At 43.5% G+C, this 24561-nt stretch overlaps 1 protein-coding gene across 3 annotated transcripts; it reads right to left on the reverse strand.

Moving 5' to 3' along the window:
- Positions 1-5082: 5082 nt before the first annotated feature.
- snx14 (sorting nexin 14) lies at positions 5083-23481 on the reverse strand. Of its 3 annotated transcripts, none has more exons than XM_064339907.1 (30): positions 23292-23481; positions 22501-22643; positions 22160-22280; positions 21992-22062; positions 21196-21274; positions 21067-21110; positions 20605-20692; positions 19711-19795; positions 19204-19360; positions 18864-18939; positions 18651-18695; positions 18440-18520; positions 18218-18332; positions 17626-17781; positions 17321-17445; positions 16847-16905; positions 15854-15880; positions 13378-13507; positions 12080-12269; positions 11663-11746; positions 11268-11368; positions 10816-10927; positions 10436-10476; positions 9712-9831; positions 9428-9545; positions 8258-8422; positions 7875-7970; positions 6523-6614; positions 6252-6308; positions 5083-5568 (listed from the first exon to the last, which is right to left on the reverse strand). In XM_064339907.1, exons 2-30 carry the CDS (start codon positions 22635-22637, stop codon positions 5506-5508), a joined length of 2835 nt encoding a protein of 944 aa, XP_064195977.1. In that variant the 5' UTR covers positions 22638-22643; positions 23292-23481; the 3' UTR covers positions 5083-5505. The 3 variants fall into 3 exon arrangements, with proteins under 3 accessions (XP_064195977.1, XP_064195976.1, XP_064195978.1); XM_064339906.1 differs by having other exon boundaries at positions 21992-22065; XM_064339908.1 differs by lacking the exon at positions 15854-15880 and having other exon boundaries at positions 21992-22065; positions 23292-23480.
- Positions 23482-24561: the final 1080 nt, after the last annotated feature.

A 24561-nucleotide genomic window follows, 5' to 3' on the forward strand; every position in this document is an offset into this window, starting at 1 on the left:
TGTAACCTCCATGCAAGAATTCAGCGATTTCTGGGTGTCTTTATAATCGTGACATGAGAGTCATATAAATCTTTGGTCACAATAAAGCAGGATTATGTATCTTTTATGCAGAAAAGCTCAAAACACAGGAACAAAAATACATTGCGTTCTATAAACAGAAATATTCTGTGGTCTTTTTTTAAAGATTACAATGGCCAATGACCAAGACTTGAACCACAACAAAATAATTACCCTTGTTACTCTGAGCCAATCATCTTTCAGTGTGTGACATGTGCATTGTTTATTGATCATGATATTTATGTATCTGTTGGTGCAATAGCATTGTGAGATTCAAAGAGAATCTCAAAGCAATTTGAATGAAAATTTGAAAAGGCATGCAATTGAATTGGTATTAAACACGTCCTGATTTTGTAATTCTTCTTCTGAAGATGTTTATTATCAGTTGCCAAACAGCTTTTGGGGATTTGCAGATCCTCTGCTCATTCCACACCAGGCCAAATGCAGTGGAAAGTTGGCGTAAACTTCAGAATATCGGTTTCAGAAAGTTGCAAAACATGTCAGACGCAGCCCCCCTCTATCCAACTGTCGGAAAGCAGCTTTCTGACAATGACATTCTGAACAGCAGTTTGGATGAACTCTAAAGGAACCTCTAAAATTTAATCTTATTGAAGCAATGAAACATTCTGAATTTGTGAACTTTCCCAAATATACTGGCACAGCATCGTGTGCAGAAATAAATCCTGTATGTGTTCACAGTTACTCTAGATGAAAACACAGCAAGTCAGTTTAATTGGCTGCGATTATATGCAGCCATTTTTTTATGAAGAAAGGGCAATCATAATGAACGCAATGATTCTGGTATTTTGGATTCAGTATTTTACTCCTGCTCAGGTAAAATTGTCCAAGTAAAGTTAAATTTAATTTCTCTGATAATTTCAATATAAGTATAGTATTCATTTAATTACCCCTACTCATCCTTCTCAATAATAAGGCTAGTGGAACCAGTGAAAAAAATAATATTTTCCTGGAATTGAACAAATATAATACACTGGCATTTTCCCAGGGCATCTGCGTAGCTCGATGGGAGGCCACCTCCCCACTTTGGCAGATCAGGGAAGCAGCCTAGAAGCTCTCCAGGTTCATATCAGCTCCTTCCAATTGGAATTCTATTTTAGGCAAATCAATTCATTTTCATAGCAGTTGTGTTGTTTAGATTGGGATAGTTTTGATCCAAAATATAAGAATAATTCCGGTCCTACCGGAAAGGTGTTTTTGAAAAATGAAAATCTCCCTCTCCGCCTCAGCTTATGTGTGGTGAGTGTTCTGTCGCAAAATGGCTGCCGTGCATCACCCAGGTGGGTGCTACACATTGGTGGTGGCTGAGGTGAGTTTTCCCTCTGATCACTGTAGAGCACTTTCAGCATCTGGAAAAGTGCTGTATAAATGTGATGTTTCATTAATTTCATTAATTATTCATTAATTCAATAAAACGGGCAGATTCTAGTCCAGTAAAACAGGGATACAAGGGAAGGCACATTTTCCTTTTGAAAAGTAAAAAAAAATAAACAAGACCTTGTTTACTACCCCAGAACGGCCAACATGCTCAGCAGCAACTAGGAGGTGGATGGATCCACAGTGCCTGAACGAGAACCAGAGACAAGGCCCACATTGTGTCCAGAGTGCAGGACACAGTAAGGCCATGCCCTCCTCACAGGGAGTACTCAGGCCCATGTCTGTATACTTCAGCTCCAGCATTAGTGCCGTTTTACGCAGAAGGTTTGAAACTCATAGTTTCAAACCAAGGACGCTGCTGCAGACACCACAGATTCTGGCAGCAAGAAAACCACAGTGTGGCGGTTGTGTCGGGACAGCAGCTGGGTTTGGAGGGGTAAGACAGCGCAGGGGCGGATATACCAGACTGGAAACCTTTTCTTGTCAAGAACTGCATAAGTTCACAAACCACCCACAATGACTGAAACCCAGTGAGAAGGTTCACCAAATGCTATGAGGGGAAAATGTGAGTGTCGAAGTAACTTCATGCTGCCTCAACCACACGCTCTAAAGTGCAGTTTGATGTTGTTAAAGGCCTGTCTATTTTCTGCATAGTCTACAGCCAAGCAAAAGTTAAACAAGCAGGGAAATGGCAAATGTAAACCAGGAGGAGAAAACAAAATAAACTTTTTCTGGTCATGCAGGCAAGTGTAGAACTATTTCTCAGGGACATGATGTTCAAACAATCTCTATTTACTCTCCACATTAACTAGGGTCCTTTGAATGTCTATACTACAATTACTGTGGTGCTGTGCTCTCCCAACTGAAACAGGAGACGTCTGTTAGATGTCAGACGCTGCCACAGTGCAATACCTGTAATTGGGATCTAAAATAGATTCCTCAGCAACAGAAGATGACAGGAACAACAGTGATGATTATAACGATGAATATAATCATACGAAATGTTCACTTTACTCTGTTTAGCTGAAAGTCATCATTTACTTAAAGTGCATTTCACAGAAGTCTCAACACATCGTACATTTAAAAAAATACAGCAAATGAGCAATAACATAAAAAAACAATGGTAATAATAAAAAACACTAATTTAAGAGCAGCATAAACAGAACTTGCATTCCTAATTGATGCAGGAAGATCATTGTAGAGGTAGGGAGCGTGGTATCAGAATGCTCTGATCTTTTATTGAAACTGGGGAGTGATAAATAGCCCGTTGTCTTGGAAGCGCAGGTTGTGTGCTGGTGTGTATGGAGCAATAAGACCAGAGAGGTATGATGGTGCCAGTCCGTAGGCTTTACATGGTCAAAGAAGTATTTTGAAGTCAGCTCTAGCTTGTACTGGTTTCCAGTGGAGGTAGCATAGGAGTTCCAGTATAGGAGTTTGTACTTTATAGTTTTTGTTAGGATTTTGGTTGCAGCATGTTGAACAAGTTGAATAATTTGAATGTTTGTGTTAGGCAGACCAGAGAAAAGGTCATTACAGTAATCTGATCTGGAAGATACAAATGTGTGTACTAAGATTGGGGCATTAGCCATTGTTAAGATTGGTTGGATTTTAGCAATGTTGCAAAGATGAAAAAAAATGCTGTCTTAGGTATGGTCAGAATGTGAATCTGAAATGTGTTGTGGAAAAGCATAATTCTCTGTAGAAGCTCTTTCTAGCACGTCTGCATGTATGAAAAAGATGTTACAGACAGTTTAAAATGGGAACAGTGCTCAATGGCGGTGGATAAACCACAGAAGTTTCACTTATCGGTAGAAAACACCATGTCTTTGGTCACGTACAACATAGTTCATCTAAAGCACAGCCTCTTCCTTCTCTTTTCACCAAGTTATATAAAGCACAAAGTCTATTCTCACATTAATGATTAACACAAATGAAAGGGACTGGTTTGACATTTGTCTGCAATTATTCAGAACTTGACTATGGTTTTTTAGCAACAGTTTAATTATAAAGTCGGTAGAATGCGATTGGTTAATGATGTTGAGCATTGGAGTAGCTCTTTAAGGAGTTTATTGGGAGTTCATAACATCAAGCGCACATATAGTAGATTTAGAGGCAATTATTAAATTGGTGAATGTTTCAAAGGTCTCTTAATTTGATTAAATGGAACTAGTTTAGCAATAGCATCAAATATGAATCTCAGATTGTTTTTATTGGTATTAAATAAGTGAGAGAAGCATGCCATTTTGGCTTCTGAGGAAGTTTTTTTATAATAAGATTTGGTCACACACCACTTGCTCTCAAGCCTTCTACATCTCTGTTTGCATGCATATGTGCCATCATTATATCATGGTGCCCAGCTTTTGTGGGTGCGATTCCTGGTGGATAGGGGTGAAACTGAATTTAGTACCTTGAGCAGGACAGGATTTAGGTAAAGATCTGTAAATTTATCCAAAGATCCATGAAATTCTTCAAAGGGACCAAGGATATTAGGCTGTCATACAATTTTCGGTCTTAAAAATATTTTTTAAAACATTTTTTTTCTTCTAGTCCTTTCACGTGTTGTTTTTTTTTCCCCCTGGTAAGCGGAAATGTGTGACGAATACAACCCAAAACAACCAAACAGGCCCCCCTCAGTAATTTTGGGGAGTAATAAAGGGAAAGCCTGGATTAGGCATTGTAATCACTGATGTGCAATCATAAATACATTACCAACGTTGTCCTGCAACACTAGTCCCATCCACACAGGGCTATAGCTGGCAACAATCATTGAGAATTCAATCAAGCGCAGGTAATTCAGTAATAAAACCAGTGGTTGACTGATTTACAGTGGCCTATAAATCAAAAGAGGAACATGATCCCTTATCTTAAGGCTCATTACCTCAAATTAGTGAAAATGATCAAAAGTTGAGGTGCAATTAAAACTAGTTTTATAAATGACAGTTACGCCACCTCCATGGCCAAGGAGTCTAGGCTTCTGAAAGTAGAAGTGAACGGGGGAAGCCTGGTTTAAGAACTCATCCCATCTAAGCTAGGTTTCTGTCAGCAGCATAAAACCAAGGTTATGAGACAATATAAAATCACAACCAATTTATTATTTAGAGGCCTAATACTGAGAAGCCAAAAATGAACCGTTTTTGGACTGGAGACAGCGGTAGAAGGTGGATAGACAGCAACACCCTTTACATAAACAAGATTTTTGATGTTGATAGAGTGACTATCCCTTAAGTCTAATAGGCCCATTCCCCCAAGTTACAGGAATAGCAGATTTAAAGATATCCAATGAGACGGGTAACTGTGGAAGCGGGCTCATAGTGAATAATATAGTCGTGGTGTACCAGGAGTCAGACCGAAAATGGTTTAGTGGAAGTAATGCCAAGTTGTACATTTGTTACTAAAAGACATGCACCAGACCTACTAGGGTGAAGACCGTCACAACTAAAAAGTTCAGATCAGCCATGAAAAAAGCAACAATGTTATCAACATAAGGCAGTGCACATCAATAACCTTTGAGCCAGAAGTGGTCTAATCTGACTAAATTTGAGAGGGGAAGACACTTAAAAGTTTTCAGGGAATTTGAATACATTCTGCTACATAGATGCACATAAAACATACAGTAACTGAGGCATCTGGTCATTTTAAAATCAATAAATACTTTTTTATTTAATAATATACATTGGAATGTTGGTGTGCTTCTACAAACATTTGCTGACATCTCAAAAAAAAAGGTAAAAACTGACATTGATTTCTGAATTTGTGAGATTTGAGAGCATTGATTAACAGCACTGAATGCCAATTAAGATAATTCAGGAAAATCGGGGGGTTTTATAAAGAATATTGCACATCCTTTGGCTAAAAGGAAGACAGAGGCCAGGCTGATGTCCTTGGTGTGAAAGGTACCTGCTCCTGTACCTGCTGAAGCCAGAGTAGGGCTTCACCACACACAAAAAAAACAGTGTTTAAAAAATCCTGCACATTTACACTGTGGTGCTGCCAAGCTACTTCTTTCCAACATGGCACTGGTGAGCGGTAGTCCTCGTTGATTCCTGCCATACTCTAGGCCAGGGGACCTAGCCGTGATCCTGAAGAGCCACACTGTCTGCCGGCAGTTGTTTTCGCCTGAAAATCAGAAACCACATTACACCCAAGAAACCAGGAGACTTTAACTTGGCAATCAACTGCTTTAACTGCTTTAAGTGCCTAGAGTTTTTAAAAGCCACTAAATGCTTCAGTGAAAAGGGGTGGACACACCCATTCCTGAAAATTCATTTAAAAATAAGCGAACCAGTTCTCACCTCCACCCACACCCATAACTGAACACTCTACCTTTGGGACGTGGGCGTGGGGGGGGTGGGGGGTGGGTGGATTTGCCAACATACAGACTGTAAGCTTAGGGTTGTAACTAGGTAGCTGTTTCGTAGGTGACTTAGTTAATGCACCCGTCTTAAATATTGCTTGTATTTTTGCATAGACCGCGTTGTTGCTGTTCTCGTTTGTGTTAGTGTTAATCAGTTTAACCTTCAGGGTCCAAGTTGAACTATGCGGTTGTTCCCTGCACTTGGACCGGTACTTCTCTCTAGGGTTTTTGACATACTTGTTCCTGGTTATGGTTATACACTTTGTTGTACGTCGCTCTGGATAAGAGCGTCTGCCAAATGCCTGTAATGTAATGTAATGTAATATACAGCACATTAATGAGATGTACCGCGAGAAGCTATGGCACAGACTGGTCAGCTTTTGATATAAAAATGTTTAAACATTTTTTTTTTTTGCATATTTCATGGGTCGATGGTGATCTTTACCGTGTTCAGCTCAGGAAAAAGCTCTTGTGTGACAATATCCAGTAGCACATAAGTCATCTGTAGGGAATGAGGAAGAGGAGGTGGAAAAAAGCAGAAAAGAAGCTTACCATCACAAAAACCAAGAAGATCCCACCTACAGTATGCATTTATCTTTAAACAGACTAATTTGGAAATCAGTTTGTGTGTGGAGATGGTGTAACAAATAATTGGCAGACATTTGGATGGTTTCCGGGTAAGGACATTAAAACTTGAAGTGGTTCAGGGGCGATACCTGCTTGTTCAGTAGCGGCTGCTGCAGTCCGTCGAAGAGCAGCCGGACCCCATCGTACTTGGCCTCCTCTCCGATGCATTTTCCCAAGAAATCTGAAAATTAAACAGCAATAACAATTGCCAGGATTTAGTCACTTTCTCATACATTCAGATTACAGACGCAACTCCTTTTGGGGATTGCTTCACGGTCCTTAGTCACTGATGTAACAGCCACACAACCAGACTGAATTGGCTTCAAGGACCGTTTCCCCATCAGATAGTCAATGACTGCACAAGCATAAAGAGAGTTCTTTCCATGACTCAATCATAAGAATGGAAAAGAATGGAAAACTCGACTCTTCCCGCACGCATTTCCAGTTAATGTCAACACTCTGTGGGCTGTGCAGACCACGGCCAAAAGGTGACTTCCAATTGAAGACATCTTTCAAGAAAACAGGCCTGAGAGTTCAGCACTGGCTATGATTTCAGCTGAGGTTGAAATCTACTGGCGGTTACTTACAGAAAAGCGGCAGTGGACTCTAGGCAAACTGCACTACAATATTTGTAACACCTCACCTTGACCCTACTAGGGCGTGAATATAAAAGCTATAAAGAAACGATTAGCTCACAAGCTCATTGGTCACTGCTAAAATTTTAAGTGCCTGGACACATAAAAACATGTCTTTCTGCAAGCAAATAACAGGCATGAGAAGCGTCTGAAACACTTTTAGATTTCTCCTCCTCCTCCTTCGCGTTTCTCAGGCATTCACAACAGACGGACAACAGATGGTAGTCAAAACACTGGTCCAAAACGATTGTTTGCTAATGATCGGTAACAGAAGAACTGATTCCACTTAATTCAAAGTTTGAACTCTGATCCTCTGTTCCGACTTTTCAAAAAGGAATGATTATGGCATCCCCATGCATAATTTAAAAAATTAAGTTGTGTGGCTTAAGCAGTAATGAAAAGGAGAATTACCATTTTAAATCAAGAAGGGATACGCTCTGACAGGATTACCTGGAGAGGTAATTCAAGACAGGCCCGTGGAAAAACCATTTTGACAATGCCGTCGATATCATCTGTTCCGTTATTGTTTTCGTCACCAATTACCGAGTCTTAATTTTTGTTAACCCGTGCACGAACACTGGATAAAATTACAGTCTTAATTGCGAACACTCACCTGGACACCAATGTCATCTATGCGTGTGGGCATGCGTGCGTGCGTGCGTTTGTGTCTGTGCGAGCGTGTGCGTACGTGTGGAGCGGAAAGACTGCTGCTCCACAGGGAAGCCATGTCTTCATGTCTTCACGCACCACATCCCCCGGTTTGGTACAAGCCCCGGCGTTCACAGCAGCGCGGCGGACGCACTGACCTGGAATGTATCTCATCATTTCCTCGAACGTGCGCTTGGCCCGTTTCTGCTTGTCCTCGGGAGAGCGAGGTTCGGTGTTCTCGCAGAAGACGGCATCTACAGTGTCGACAAACATTCGCAAAGTTTACTATTCAAGTAAACCCCCTCAATTGTGGAAATTGATAATGGTAGGTAATGGGGGGGGGGGGGTGATACAAGTCACCTGGCACCAACAGCATCTGCTTGGCAAGCATGCAATAATCTACACAGGTAGAGAGCAGAGAGAGCAAGAAAGGAAGAGACATGAAGCATGACCACAAGAGACAGCCTCTGGTGCATCTGACTGGAAATCAGGCCGGACAACACGCGGAGCTCTGCGGTGGAGAAAGACCCGGGTGTCTCACCTCTCAGCAGGGTAATGAGGGAGACCACGCGGTGCTCCTGGAGGACCTGGTCCAGTTTGAACTGCAGGTAGTGGTCCGCGTAGGCCTCCAGCGTGTTCTTGAACAGGATCCGCCCGCTCGTCAGCAGGTGGTGCATCCAGTCGGGGATGCGGAACACCACGCGGCCTGCGGGGGGGGGAGTCGCGGCGAGGAGAACGTTAAGAGGCGCTGATCCCTCTCGGCGAACGACGGCGCGACCGAGGCGGTTTCGCTAACGAGCTGCCTGCATCTCGATGCCCCCAAAAAACCGTACGGCGAAAGCTTGAAAGAAAAGCCATAAAAGGAACGGGAAATGAAATACAAGTATGGACCGTTTTTGAAGACCGAGCCCTATCCCAAATCTCGTAAGTTGGGCTTGAAAGTCATGACATGGGACCTTGGCTTATGCTCTCGCATACATGGCTGACTTCAAGGTGGACTGTTTTTGTTTCAGAACCACAATCGCGTTTGTGAGGAAGTCTGATGGAGTAATCCACCTCCAAATGGTGCCAGGTTGCAGCTAAAACAAAAAAGAAGGTAAAGGAGCTGAACCATCTGGAAAGAAAAGAAACGAGTGAAACATCTGGAGAGAAGCTACACGAGCCAAGCCTTCTGGAAAGGAGCTAAAAGACCCAAGCTTTCCGGAAAGGAGCTAAAAGAGCCAAGCCTTCCGGAAAGAACCCAACCGTATTGTGCCGTATCGGTTGTCATATGCTCCATTAGGTCAACAAAGAAAAACGCAAGTGTGACGCAATACTTTTGAACAAAGCGATTTAAAAGCGCCAGAACACACTGAAGGGAATTATGCATGAATTTTCCTGCTGTTCCGTGACCTCCTTTTAAAATCTTTCAATATCTTCTAGTTTTATTGGTTTGTTCACTCCACCCTGGGATCTTCTCAATATTTCTTGGAGACAATGACCTTGAGGAGGAAGTTTTAATTCAGAGGACTGATAATCACTCTTGTGTGAAAGCACTGCTTCCTCTAAGCACCTGTCACAAACATCCTGTTACTTGGTGGTTTGGGGCTTTTTTCTGCAGAGCTAAACAAAAAAAAACATTTGGTTGCACGTTCCAGCAACCACTGTCATTTCTCCCCTTTCCAGAATCTAGCAGGCGAAGCATTTATAACAAATGCACTTGGACACTTACCCACATACATGAGGTAGTCATACACCCCGTCCACTGTGATCATTTCCAGGAAGTAGTTCTGGTTGTGCCTTTTCTCATCGGAACGGCTGGCATTGTTTTTGTACAAATCGCTGAAGAGCTGGACATTGAAGACGAAGAAAATAGCATTAGCTTTACGGTCTGAGGGACGTGGTGCGCAACCATGCGGTCTCGTGTCTAACCTTGCCCCACTCCCATAATGCAAATCTCTGAAAAACCCCTTCCCTTGTGATACTGAAAAAATGAGTGGGCCTCACACTGCCCACCTTCTTGTTGTTCTCCGATGTCGGGCTGAGAATCGTCAGCTCGGGGCGGCTGGGCTTGGGCTTGGGCGACTCGCAGGAGTTGAAGAAGGACAGGATGAAAGGCTCCAGATTCTGGCCTTTCTGTAAGGCAAAGTTCAGAGCGGACATCATGCGGCAATGCTAACTGAGTACTTTACCCAAGTTACAATAACCAGAGGCCTTCCTTTTTTGACAACTGGGTTCTGTAGCCTTTAGAAATACTGCAGAAATGCACTTTGTGTTGTCATTAGCCACTGTATTTGAACACAGGACAACTTGACTGGCTGTGCCAAAGTCGAAAGGTGGCAGTGGATAAAGAGGTGACAATCGTATTGCTCATGGGAATTATGGTGGACATTTATGTTTACATCCAAAAACGCGATTTACAAATATTATACTCTTATGAAGGCACCTGCATGAGTTGCATTAAGTCTTTGTGGTAGGATTGCATGGTAGGATATGGCAAAATGTTAATAACATTGCCACAACATTGCAGCAACATTGTGTGTTTACTGGGAAAACAGTAATATCATTTCAGATATGAGGAGGGGGCAGCATACCCAATGACAGTCTTAAGTATCTCTGGCATAAGTGTTTACCGCATGAACATTTATCTAGTTTATAAAGGCATTATAAAGTGCTCGTAACGGCGTTATATAACTTTATGCTTACATCTTACATGTAAGTGAAACCCATTTCTGCTTACCTCTTTAATTAATTTACTGGGGACCGATTTGAAAATCTTTCCTGCGAACGGAAACGAGAATACGTTAAAGCAGGTTTGGTGCTGGAAGTACAGACCGGCGGTGTGAAGCAGTGTGTTTATTGCAATAGGATCCCCAGCTCAGCGTCGGAATCCCAGACGAGCCGCAGCTGTTGAACACTTGAGCCGAGCGCTTGACCTACGCCGTTCCAACGCGGAGCGCTGGACTTCCAGGAAAGGGAATAAATCAAGGCCAGAAACAGGCCTCGTGCGCCCGTGCGCCGTGTCGCAAGCGGCCCAGAGGCACAGTAGCTCCCCAGCTGCAGAAACGGGACGCGCAGCGATTGCACGCGGCGGCCCTCAGGGGACCCGCAGTCTCGTACCCAGGTTGACGTCCGGCAGCATCTTGTCCAGGAACTGGGACTCCATGCTGTGAGGAGACAGGAAGTCTGCCAGCAGCTGGCTGTTGCTCAGCTCGGGGTGTTGGAGCAGCCTCTGGAGGAGCAGAGACAACAGACAAGCAGGTTGTCACGACAACAGCTTGAGATCACAATTACCTCGTGTTACTCCAGAATACAGAAACTGTCCAACAGTTTATGTAAGGAAAATAGCTAAAGGCTAATACAGTACGGTTTTTAAAGTTTTGAAGTTGGATACTAAAGGCAGACATGCTGATTTTCCTGAACAGTATTTGCTGAACAGACTACGTAAGGGAAATCTTTAAAGTTAATAAAAAGGTTACTGAATCGTGGAGCCTGTCATTTTATTCGTGAAGGTATCAGAAAATACATTACCAAAAACTGATAAGGTCTGGGCACTGTATTAGCATCAATACCTGTAGATATTCCTCAAATTCCTCCCGCTTTGACATTAAGAACTCATAGTTTTTTGGTCCTATTATCCTTTTAGAAGGCAGTTGTGCGTCAGGGAAGGATCCTGTGCAAACAGAAAACAGCTGTGACCAATAGGAGTAGCATTAGTCATAAACACAACCAGGGCAACACGAACCGGTAATCCAACACTGCACGCTTTGACATCCTCTGTTCAGTTAATTTGATTAGCAGAGCATGAAATTTGTTTTGATTGGCTGGGGCCAACGGCATAGCTCTGCTCAGAAACCATGGATTTTCTTTCCTCTCAGGGAAATCCCAGGCAAGAAAGGTGTAAAAACACACGAGGAGGCAAAAATAAAAGAAATAACAGCGAACGAAAATACAAAATTGAATCTACCGTGAAACTCCGTAAGCTTAGACTCCAGAACGTAGAACTCCAGGTATCTCCTGAACACAGACCAGCTCTCTGGCTCGTGACCGACTGAGAAAAACAACAGAAGCGGAAAGAAAACAGATCAACGGCATGATACGCTATCGCTTCCTCTCTACATTACGTTACATTACAGGCATTTAGCAGACACTCCTATCCAGAGTGACTTACACAACTCTTTTTACATAGCATTTCCATTGTATCCGTTTATACAGCTGGATATATTCCGAAGCAACGCAGGTGACACACCTTGCTCAGGGGTACAACGGCAGTGTCCTACCTGGGAATCGAACCTGCAACCTTTTAGGTTACGAGACCGGTTCCTTACCCGCTGCACTACACTGCAGTGGGCAAGGAGCGACGGGGAAGGAAGCCAGCGCTCACCCTCCTTGCGGTCGCTGCGCTTCACGTCGATGCAGAAGACGGGGACCCGCTCCTTCTTGGCCTCGTCGTCGCAGAAGTCCACGTACGGGATCTCCACGCTCCAGGCCAGCAGGTTCCGGAGCGTGCTGGGGGCGCTCGCCGCCTCCGCAGCGGGGCTGTCGTCCTCCAGGACCACGGTGGCCTCTTCCACCTGCGCATCCGACGCGACGGGAAACTCAGACACGTTAAGCCCGAAAAGCCCAGCAAGTTCCTTACGCGCAATCATAACTGCTAACACACAGGAGCAACTGAACCAGGACTGGACATGTGAAATTTGTGCCCGAGTTCATAAACAGTCTAAGCGTTAGAAACATTACTGTTGTGTGAAGGATAAAAAAAATCAATTTAAAAAAATCAAGGAAAACCTTGATTATCTGAGTCTACATACCCCATACAAGATGTGAATTGAGCTGAATATGAGAGTTGCTCTCTAGCAGCTAAATCATAAACAAATGCAACAAGCTTGCAATTTTCATCCAGGGTGAAGTACCTTCAGGAACTAAAATAACAATACTTATTTTGGATAATGACACCACAAAGCTCAACAACGTTTATTTACCTATCTCCATGTTGACCAAGTTAAGGCTTTTTTGCCAAGATGGTACATGTATTTATGTAGTCTCATCCAAAGCATTTAAATGATGACTGCCTGTCTATATCCTTTAGTGTGCTTACAAGTGGATATTTTCCAGGGCTCCAGACTGGTTAGGGCAGTGGCATTCCTGGCAACAAATACAATGAATAATGGATGGAAATGTTCTCGCTGTGTTCCCTACAGCTGTTTGGGCACAACTCACAGTTCTCACCATCTCACAGTTAATTAAAGTACCTCAACTCCACTCCATTCCAAGGTGAGAGCGGATGGTTAAAGGATATTTTTAATCTTCTGTTTCTACAAAGGGCCCGAGGCTCACGAGAGTCCCGTAGTATTTCCCACAGGTTCTGTGGAAGTGGTTTGAGTAATGGAGCACCAATAATGTAATGGGCCTTAGGGAATGTTCAAACTGTGGATACGTCTTTTACTTCTGCTGCTAAATCCGGAAAAGAACCTCCCTCCAGCAGAAACACGCACACGCAAAGACACACACCCACACACACACACACACCCTCAGGAACCTGTAGAACCAATTCAGTCTATTGCAAAGACAATCTAGAGCCTAAAGGAAGTTTCATAATCAAACTGAAAGGAAATGAAAACCACTGTTCAGGTCAGAGCTCGAAAGGCAGAAGACGCGGCAGGACGAAGAGCGGAGGCTCACCAGGTCGTCCTCTCCCTCCGCGGCGTTGAGGGCTGGCAGCATGGCCCCTTCCATGGTGGTGCTCTTGAAGACGCCTTTGATTCTGCTGCCGATGCGGCTGATCCCAGAGGACTCTCTCTTTGAGGGGTTCCTGAATATCACACACGCAAACACACAATGCATACACACGCACACACACACGCAAACACACAATGCATACACACACACACGCACACACACACAAACACACAATGCATACACACGCACACACACACACAAACACACAATGCATACACACGCACACACACACACAAATACACACACACACAGCACACACACACAAACACACACGCACACACACACACAAACACACAATGCATACACACACACGCACAAACACACAATGCATACACACACACGCACACACAAACACACAATGCATACACACACAAGCAAATGTACATGCATGCACATACACACACAGACACACACACACACATTGCATACATACACACACACACACACACAAGCACACATGCACACAAATGTGCACATACACGCGCACACACACATGCACACAGTCAGCGTCAGCATAAGGCAGACAGCAGCAGGAAGGGGTGGGGAGGTCTATCATGCAGAATGTACATGTAGGAGGGGGGGCGGGGGGGTCAAGGGAGTACCAGAAAAGGACTAGGGGGCCCAGGCTACGGGGCAGACTGAGGCCCAGGACACATTCAGCAGCAAAACTCTCAGCTTATCTCAACTTCAACTGGCAGCTGCAGGTCTTAAGAAGGCTCAAGTAGCACTTGCTGCTAAATCCCAAAGAATGATGGTCAAAGTGTAATACATGTCTTATGTCTATATGAGTAAAAAAAAAAAAAAAGTTTATACATTTTAACTGAAGCTTCCCACAAAATAAATTAGATAGCATACCCACAGGACACCAGAAAAGCACTATACATGCTTCTAAAAACTAATTGTGCTAACTGAGTACGAGAATTCATTTTAAAAGACCCAGTTATCTTCAGAAGTGATTGCTGTCCTAACACATCGACGGCATACTGCATATGTAAAAGTGACAGAAACACAAACACTACAAAGCAAAAACAACATCATCTGAAAGATCTCAAACACCAACTCTAAAGTTGATACCCAATACTTTTCCTTTTCTGTTTTATCATCACATCAGCACAGATAAACACTGCCCCCTATAGGTCCAAGGGCTGGTGCTTTGAGTTTGACTCAGACACAGCACATGCTGCACGATGAAAGAGAACCTGTTGAAATGTTAATAAAAATTCAAGTCTTGTTGCTTGTATTGGGACCGTGCTGGGACTCGCATACATGTAGACAAGTCCACAAAAGCTTCACAGGCACAAGGACGGACAGACTGATGGGTGGGTAGGGGAGGGGCTGCAGGGGCCCGTGCGTAGCAAGGGGGGGAGAATGGTTTAAGCTGCAAAACGGCGGAAAGCAGGGTGGGACAGTGCCAGGGGACTTGGGAAGGGGGAAGGGGGAACGGTACACTCCCCCAGTAAGGAGCGTGCACGTGTCTCACATGCGACAAACCCAAGACAGACAAACGGATGAACGGAAGGACAAAACTTGAGCAGACACTTCCAAGCTAGCGGTGGTCAATACAGGAAAAAAGACACGGTTCAGCCAAGACAGGGTCAGCATTTACACAAGGCACTGCCATTCTCAAAGTCACCCTCCTCTTCAACATAGTCCAGAGCTTGTTTAGGAAGCACGCACTAACCTCAGTATTGCCTTGGTAACAAAGAAAATAGCAAAGCGCATTCCTGGAAATGCCCACTGTCAACGTAAATAGCTCGCATAGACACAACATTCTTTCCGAATGCGTAAATTTACGCAATGAGTCACTAAACTTTGGTTCAGTAAACTTCCTCGGGGCGCGTCTGGAAGGAGGTCGAGACGACTACTTCAGTCTTAGCGTGGTGGCGGTTTTTCCTGGCACCACGTTCAGGGTGGTTTGGCAGGGTTCATGTTTTCTTCATACACATGTGAGTAGCGGAAAGCGAATGATTTGTTCACGGGAAAATCCTCAGTAAGGATGCCAGCGACACAGCATCAAAGGCATGCCTAAATTTGATGGAGATTTCTCCAGAAGTGACAGAAAGTGGCGGTAAATCACGAGAGCGTCCAACTTAAATGTTTCAAAGAGACGTTTTTAAAATGCCGCCGCAAACTCTACCAAAGAAAATTAAACGCCCGTCTAACACACCCCCTCCTCCCCACCGCCCCCCCCCCACCCCACCCCCACCTCCGAAAGGGAAAGAATCTATTAAATTAAACTGACACTACGTGGCCCGTGTCCCTGCAAATAACACAATGCAGATTCAAGCCGTTACAAAGGCAGCTTTGTCTCGTTCGCATTCCGGCAAGGACAGCCGCATGTGTTTGCGTGCAGCGGAAAGCTGGCAACCCCCACCCCCCGAGCGACAGTGGGCCCCCATCATGCCTGGGACGTACTTACCGGATATCGTCCAAGCTCAGGCTATTTCTGGAAGGACAGGCCAAGAGAAACATTTACACCCCAACGATAAAGGCTCCGGGGCGCAAAAAACAACGCAGCGACTCCGCTCGTGGGAAAGCGCTTCGAGCGGACGTCTGAGCGGCTCTGCATTCCATCACGCCGGGCGTGGGAGCGAGGCCTTCGGCTCGACTGCTTTTAAAACTTGGAAGCTTCGAAACTCGCGGTGTATCTCAGTTTTTTTTTTTTTTTTGGGGCGGTGTGCATTACAAGATGAACTCGCCCAGTGTTTCAACTCTTGTCCCGGGGATCCACTGTGTATGCTGGTTTTCGTTCTAATCACTGCAACAAGCTCTGTATTGTAATGAACTGCTAATTTGTGTTCTTAATTAGACACTAATTGTTATTAATTAGACTTCTTACATCTGTTGAAGGATGATTTATCCTCTTAAAACCACAGTAGGCCAGAAACAGCTAAGCACGCCCGAAAAAATCAATGTCCCATATTCACATCCCAGGAATTTCAATCAGTCAGCTTAACGTATGCTTTCATTTACTGTGCTGTATGCACAATATGGCAATTGAATGAGGTTTCATTTTTAATCGCTAACAAACAAGACAGGTGAAATCAGCTGGGTCCCATTTTCTGAGTGTGGAAACCTGAAACCATCTGTGTAAAGTAAATGGAGTGTGCCGACAGCAAATGCCCAAGCCTACATTGTGTTAAAATGAGTTTAACCACACAATTATGGCAGAAACATATTTTAACAACCGTGAATGATGAAGAGACTGGCTTTGTCAAAAGCCAGCATACACAGTGGGTCCCCCCAGGACCAGGGTAGAAAAATACTGAACTAGCCTACACATCACAACCAAGGTAATGGGGTCATTTCTAATCACACCTAATAAAAGTGGGCAACTACTTTAAAATCAACTTGTCTGGGAGGGGATACTGTATGTATGTATTCCGCAATGGGGTTGGTGGCATATACCCACCTACTCAGCTTGGAGCTTCTGGCTGGAGATTCCGCACCTCTCAACAGCTGCCTGAAATACTGCAGAGAGGATTCAAGAAAAACAAGAAAAAAAGTCAGAACTGGGCTGAAAATGGACCCATTTTTATACTTCAGTGTCCACGTGGTGATGCACGGAACTCACTACCACCCATTAATAATATCATTCAGTCTCACTGGACAATGTGTAAGTAAAACTGTGTGTTTTTTTTTTTAAGTAACTGTATTGACCAGACTCCTCTGTGCCACACTCTCCAACCTCTAAGTGGCCCTCAACCCTGGTTCTGAAGTCTGATTGTCGGTTACTTTTATTTGATCGCTTAATTAAAGCAGTTTATTGCACAGGTAAGTCACATTGTCTGGTTTCCCCAGTCTGAAATGGTTTCTGACACAAGCCTGCCCTCCGTGGACCTCCTGGTCCGGAGTTATGAGTCAGTGCGCTAATAGCAGTTCTTACCTCGTCACTGTGGCAGAACATGGGGGTGAAGACGTTCTCCAGCAGGGACAGGACGTGCTCGTAGGCCTCGAACAGGCAGCGCATGGTCTGCAGCTTCACCACTTCCCTGTAGGGCCCCAGGGCGACTGCGGAGGAGTCACGCGACCCGTTAGCACGTTAGCATTAGCACGTTAGCATAAGAGAAGGAGGCCGGGAGGGCGCTGGGGAGGGACCCTCTCGGAACCAGGAAATGAGGATTTGCGCTTGCTTGCCAACTGTACGTTTAACACAAAGAAATGAAGCGTCAAGTCAAAGACTCCCCTCACCATTACGGATTTCCTCCACGATGAAAGGGTCGAAGCGGATCTTGTCGATGCTCTCGTCCAGGCAGTAGGTTTTGTAGATCTGCCTCACTTCCTCGTGAAGGCTTTGCATCTCCCCGTCGCTCAGCTCGGGCTGCAGGATCTTGTCATTGAACTCCTCTGAGGGCAGAAAACCACAAACGTGCTTCACCCCGAATTCCTCTAGACCAAGCCCCAAAACCGTCAGGTAAAGAGCAGTGTCCTCAAAAACACAGGAGAATCATGTCACTGAATGATCTCACCACACTTTTAGACTCACTAAAGGACAACCACTGCTGCTGAGGAACCAGCACGCACAGAGTAAGAGTTTCCCTGGCAGTTGCGCAGGCAGAAGCAAACATCTGCTCACAAGATGCCACCCTCGCGGGTCTCAAATGTGCGAGGCTCAGCGCACAAGCTAGCGACTGTTCCTGAGCGTGACACCGTGAGAGAGAGAGAGAGAGAGAGAGAGAGAGAGAGAGAGAGAGAGAGAGAGAGAGAGAGAGAGAGAGAGAGAGAGAGAGAGAGAGAGAGAGAGAGAGAGAGAGAGAGAGAGAGAGAGAGAGAGCCTGCTTACCCACGGCGAGACAGAACTGCAGCACGTGGACAGCGCCCTCTTGCTTCAGGAAGTTCATGAAGCGGAACAGCATGTCCTGCTGCTTACGGATCTCCTTCAGCTCCAGCTTCAGCACCTGGGAGACGGAATGAGGGACAGGATGAGGGACGGTCCCCCGGTTTGGGAAAGACGGAAGAGGCGACCCGGTGGGTGGGGTTACACGAGGGAGGGGCGTGGTCTTACGGATGGCTTCTTGTTGCGGGGCTCGGTGTACTTCTGCAGGAACGGGACCATGGTAGACGGGGGCTCCAGGGCCGGCTCGGGCTGGAAAACAACCACAGCAGGTCAGAGTCCCCTTAACTCCACCTTAGTCCATACCAAAAGTAGAGAGTACAGTTACCCACAGACTACAACTACAAAACAACAGCATATGGAAAATGTTCCGCTCACTCACTGGTGTGTCATCTATGATGATGAGAGCTAAGTGATTCACGGTGTCCTGTTGACAAAAAGGAAATCACTGATTAGAAAAGTAATCAACTGCAGACTATTTTTCCAAGGTCCAGGACAGGGTGGAGTCTCTAAATCTCTCCACTGACAAGGCCCTTGTGCGTCCTCAATGCAATTCATCTACCCCAAAAAAAACAGCCCTATCAGCCACACTCACAGGATCGGCAAGGAAATCCATGGAGGGGAGGAAAACGGACCCAGTCAGCACCTCCCGAATCAGCAGGACAAGAGATCTGGGAGAGATCAAAAAAGAGACACACTTGTTAATTTAATCGATGTGCCAGATAGAGCAAATGTCACTTTCAAGAACCTCTTTATTGCCATCATAAAACTCCCAAGAGTCACAGGTGACGAAAACTGAGCCTTCATCTTTGTACCAAATATAATCAAATTTTCAGATTACCTTTTGAAATTGATGATCATTTTTAACAGTCATTATCACACTTCCTGTAAGTAACTCAGGGCCACTGGAGCCGGCCAAGGCAGGCTGGGCATACCTGCAGTCGCTGGCCTTGGGGGGCAGGATGTAAGGGAAGAGCACCTCCGTCAGCTTCCTGAGATATTGCAGCTCGTCCTTGCGGCTGCGCAGGGCCACGTGCAGGTCAGGCCCGTACTCCTCAAGAGCGGCCTGCTGCAGGTACTCCGAGTTCTTCACTGGGGACGGACGGACGGACAGACACGCAGAGACAGACAGACAGACACGCAAAGACAGACAGACAGACAGTCTCACACACACACACACACACGCACGGACAGACACACACACACACACACACACACACACACACACACACACGCACATGCACACACACAGTGTGAGCTCCAGCATATTCATGACATCACAGCCAACCTTTTCACGAAATGCCTCACATCAAACAGGGTCCACATTCAGCCTTTTATGAAGGTAGCATGGACCCGAGAACCAATAAAATTTTAAAAACAGATGAACAGCAACTACTATAACTTATTCATTTCAATGAATCTAAATAATGTAAAAGGAATACCTTTTTGATGTGCTTTTGCAATGATTTCAATGTGCTTCATGGCAGCTTTCAGTAGTTTGCTTGTTATAAGGGATGGAACGTCAATCTATCAGAAAATAAAGGGTGTTAAGTTATAACAGTGAATTTTAATAACAGCTTATAGCTTTATGGCAACGAACTATACACGTGCAGTTTTAAGAAATGAAGAGCAACATTTTCAGCGACCATAACCAATTCACAAGACAAACAAAGGATAATGGAGATTATTCAGAAACATACCATTCATAATAATTTGGCAATTCGTATCAGAAACAGTTTCTAACAAGGAAAAAGAGTTTCTGCTCTGTGCTCTTTACTGTTGCTACTGATAGCATTTAACAATGGTAAAATGCCCGTAGCTGATCGAATAAACATTAATGTGTCACATCAATGTTTCATGGCACTCTGACTCAAAGTTTAATCAAACACACTGCGACCTGCACCAAAGTTCACAGAGACAAAACGAATCCTATCTGCGCTGCGATTTCTGTGCACTGTCAGTTTCTCATCATAAAATCCCTCATAAAAATTGATTTCAGGAAAACGTGTCATTTGTATTTCAGGCATAGGCTAGACTTCTGAACCGAAAGAAAAATCCTGCAGGGCCAATTTTGATAACTGCTAGAAATTCAATAAGTTATTACGACAAACCAATAAACACTAAGCTCACTCACAGTGTGTTGCCTTTCCCAATTATCGCCCCATTAAAACTCAATACCCTCAGGAGAGAGGGAAATCTCTGATGAATATCAATAACTGCCAAATGCTCATACAGACCTCAGTAAAGACTGAATGCAAGCTAAACGCTGCTAATAAGTCATGAAATGAGGCAGAAACCGGTTCTGTAGGTGCCATTCGTAGGTCCGCTCACTGTACCTTCTGTGCCCTGCGGACCAAGACAGCCACGGAGAAGCGCAACGTCACTCGCAACTCGTCCACGAACGATTCGTCATCCGTGATGTCCCTACAGACAGGGGAGCAAAAACCCCAAAAGGTAAAGAGGCCGATTTGATTGACGCGCGGTAGCCTTCTCTCAGCATATGGCGAGTTAGATTTTAAAAATCCACATTTCAGCAAGGCCTTTCTGCATTCGTTCTAGAGCAGGGGTTGTTCCAATCTTATCCGGAAAGGGCCGATGTGGGTGCAGGTTTATGTTTTAGCTCAGCACTACGACATCTGATTCAACCTATTAACCAGCCATGTTCTTCAACGAAGACACTGATAAGTAGAATCAGGCGGCTTAGTGCTGGGCAGAGGGAGAAAACCAGACTTTGCACCCCGCACTGGCTCTATTCAAATAAGACTGAACACCCCTGTACTAGAGGATAAGTAACTTACCTGTACCATGGATACACAAAGTTTTCCAGGACCAACTCCAAAACCTGCAACAAAAAAAAGCAAGTGTCTGATATTGCACGTACTGCTGAAGTGTATTAATCATGAGCAACAAAAATGTACGTCACCTACTTCTGAAAGAGACGCATCCACTTTGGAATGCACTTTCAAATCCAGCCATGGCTGATAGTTTTCCAGGAGCAGTGTTGGTCTGTCAGGTAGAACATGTAATATTTACAGTTTCCTGACAGAAAGTGTTCCCTATTGCCACATAGTATTAACAAATAAAGCACTTTATAAGGTCATCTAAAATATTACTATAAATGTGCTTAGTGTCCACTAGATGGCAGTAGAATATAAATTTTGCATTATAATGCAATCATTTCAGACAAAAAATATATATAAAAGCATTTAGAGTAATACACCTTATATACTATTTTAAACATTATAAAATAATAATATTATGCAATAAGACTATTTAAAGCACATTTCTTATTTTACCCATTTTCTCACAACTGTTTGCACTCCCTTCCCAGTCAATTCAGGAAAGCACAGAAAAGTACTAACATTACCAACCAATTATCTCCTTTACATGCATAATTCATCACGTGGCTTTAATTTTCAACGACCAATAATACAGTCTAGTCTGTAGAAGGGACACGAGACCTGAAACTATTTGTAGCAAAACAGTTGTGGCTTTGAATCGCAGGTGCAAAACTATGGGCACAAAGCTTTGTTTCAGTGTATGTCCAATTGTTTGAATGGGTACCATAAGCCTATCAGCAGAGTACAAATGTAAGACCCTTAGCAGAGCAATGAAATCCTGCAACGTAAAAACAATGCAATATGTACACAGTACCTACAGTGAGAGTAGAGTGAGACGGCTGATCCGTTCAGCTGTGGTATTACAGCACTAACATAAACCTACCTGTGGCGTTCACACTTTGTTTTCCCGCAGACTGCACAGCTATGACCCGAGGGAAACAACTCCTGCTGCACCTGCTGTTAAGATAGAGGGGAAGGGCTTTTTAACCAGGACACCTTCACCATCCACTCTAATAAGGGGGGTTTGTGTATTCCCCACCAAGCAATTTACCTTGGTCTTTGGCTTTATTGTGAAGATGATGTTAGGAAGCAGAGATTCTGGGTTGAGGGAGCAATAGAAAGTAACCACGCCTGCCAGGAACGACCAGAAAACCATCAAAATGTGAAGATACCTATGAAGAAAATTTTCGAAAAAACTGAATAAGAAAAATACAACAATAGACTGAGGTTAAAGAGAGTAATTTGAAAATATTATTTAAAAAAAGAAAAATCATTAATAAGTATATTCACATAAGTATAAGAAGGACACAATCGCAATAATAGTCGGACAAATCCAACAAATTAACACTCAAGACGGTAACTCGCTAGGGTTAAGTGTTACGGCATATCTACCTGTTCAGAACAACAGTTGACAGAAGCAAAAACAGTAAAACGAAACAGAAGACGGGGTACTGGCGGCCAACTTCTCTGAAGTGTTCAACCTTCAAACACTGTTTCAGGCTTTCCAGGTATGCTCTGATTCTTGTCATTGTGGTCTGAATGAATGAATGAATGAATGAATGAATAAACAAATATATAGTAAACCTTGTTCACATCACAGGATTATTTAGCAAACGATAACTATGATCAAAATGAGGTGCACAACTTCTTGATGGATGCAAACTATGCCCTCAAGAAAAGTATTTAACACAATGTCAATGAATGCAATTGTGTGCACAAGACTGTCCAGCTAGCAAACTATCCACGTGACTACCGCACATAAACAGATTTCCAAATTTCAGACACACAATAACTGTATAGATTAACTACTGCTAGCTAGCAGGCTATCTTGGTATAAATCGTTTACTGGGGGGTTCCGTTTAGCTAGCTAGCTAGCTAATTGGCTAGCTTCCTATTGCATCTTACAGTGTGCAGGCAACCCACAGACCGCCCGAATTTGCTACCAAGCAAACCATACATAGTTAACAGAATGAACTAGCTCATTTTACTCAGTGACATTGGTAAATCCATATCAAGCTAACGTCAACGTAGCTGGCTATTTATTTTTTTGGTATTAATCCCGAAGAGAGCAAGTATACATTCAATACCAATGACGTTGGTTAGACTAAGTAATTTAGCTGGCTAACGCGTTAGATAGTAATACTCGACTAGCTCAGAGTAGCCAATGTCTGCATTTCCCTCACCTTAAAAGAATAGGTAGCAAGCTGGTATTATGGAAATGAATGGCACCGCTGCTAAAATAACTGTTGGCATACTTAAAAATAAAAACAGTAGCTACAAAATATTCATGGCAAATGAATTCTCTTTCGACAAAACTCGCGTTTCCTGTTTTGCTTTAATTCGGTCATCCATTTCCCTTGCGTCATATCCGGTCCACTTTGGTCAAATCCAGCAAGTCAGCATACATGTCAGCTGACTAGAAGAGGCGTTCGGCTTTAAACAAAATGATGTAAATGCACACTCCCCCATAACTATTTAATTTAAAACAATAAATATATAAAATATCCGTCAATTATGTATAATATTGGTATGATTGCGGAGTTTTGCTGGGGACACAACTGTTCAAGAAAATTGACAGTTGTACAAATCTGAAGAATTTTATTAATTCATTGTTAAAGCAATGCATTTGCCATACTTTCTGATTCAGTACCAGAAGGTCTTATAAGGCTCTTGCAAATCCATGTAGTTTAAAAAAGAATTGACTCCTTCAATCCTAATATTACACTTAGTAGAAAAAGCATAAAAAATTAAACATGTACAAATTCATTCATTAGTGGATTATGCAGGGAACACGTCTTAATATTGGTCTGGAATTCTAAATTCATAAACATTAAGAAAACTATGGAATATCAGAAGATTTTGCGTTACTAACAAAGTTCGTGATTAGAAATGTAATATACCCTGTAAATTAAGTAATAAGATATAGAATTGTTACATTTAAATCTTTCAAACTTTCAAATCTAAAACAATTAGAACATTGAGAATCTGTGAAGAATTGAATGTAATTATTACCCGTCTTTTTCTGACATTGTCATTACATGTTAATGTATGAAAAATAAATTACAAAACGTCTAATAAAAAAATTCTAATTACTAAAAAAATTGCGTCAACGATGCGTTTTTGTGAGCATGCTGAGCAGTCGCGTAATCTAGGGTAGTGTGGAAGCAAACCCGACGACTAATTAGAACCATTGGTCCTGACAGCTAACGCCTGGCTTCAATATTTCACGTTAGATTATTTTTCCATTGAAAGTTTATTTAGTTTGAAGTACGGATTAACACCGCAATGGCAGCAGGGTAGGTAGTTGCTCCTGGGTCACGAGTTTTTTCACGAGACATAACCCCTAAAGTTCCGATAACCGTATTATCCTTCCGGTTTACTTAACCATTCATTATGGTCTGCCTTTCGATTCATATTCCAATGCAACTCAATTAAATATGACAACTTACCTTC

Source organism: Anguilla rostrata, chromosome 6 (genome assembly GCF_018555375.3).
Source record: "Anguilla rostrata isolate EN2019 chromosome 6, ASM1855537v3, whole genome shotgun sequence".
Taxonomy (NCBI): Eukaryota; Metazoa; Chordata; class Actinopteri; order Anguilliformes; family Anguillidae; genus Anguilla; species Anguilla rostrata.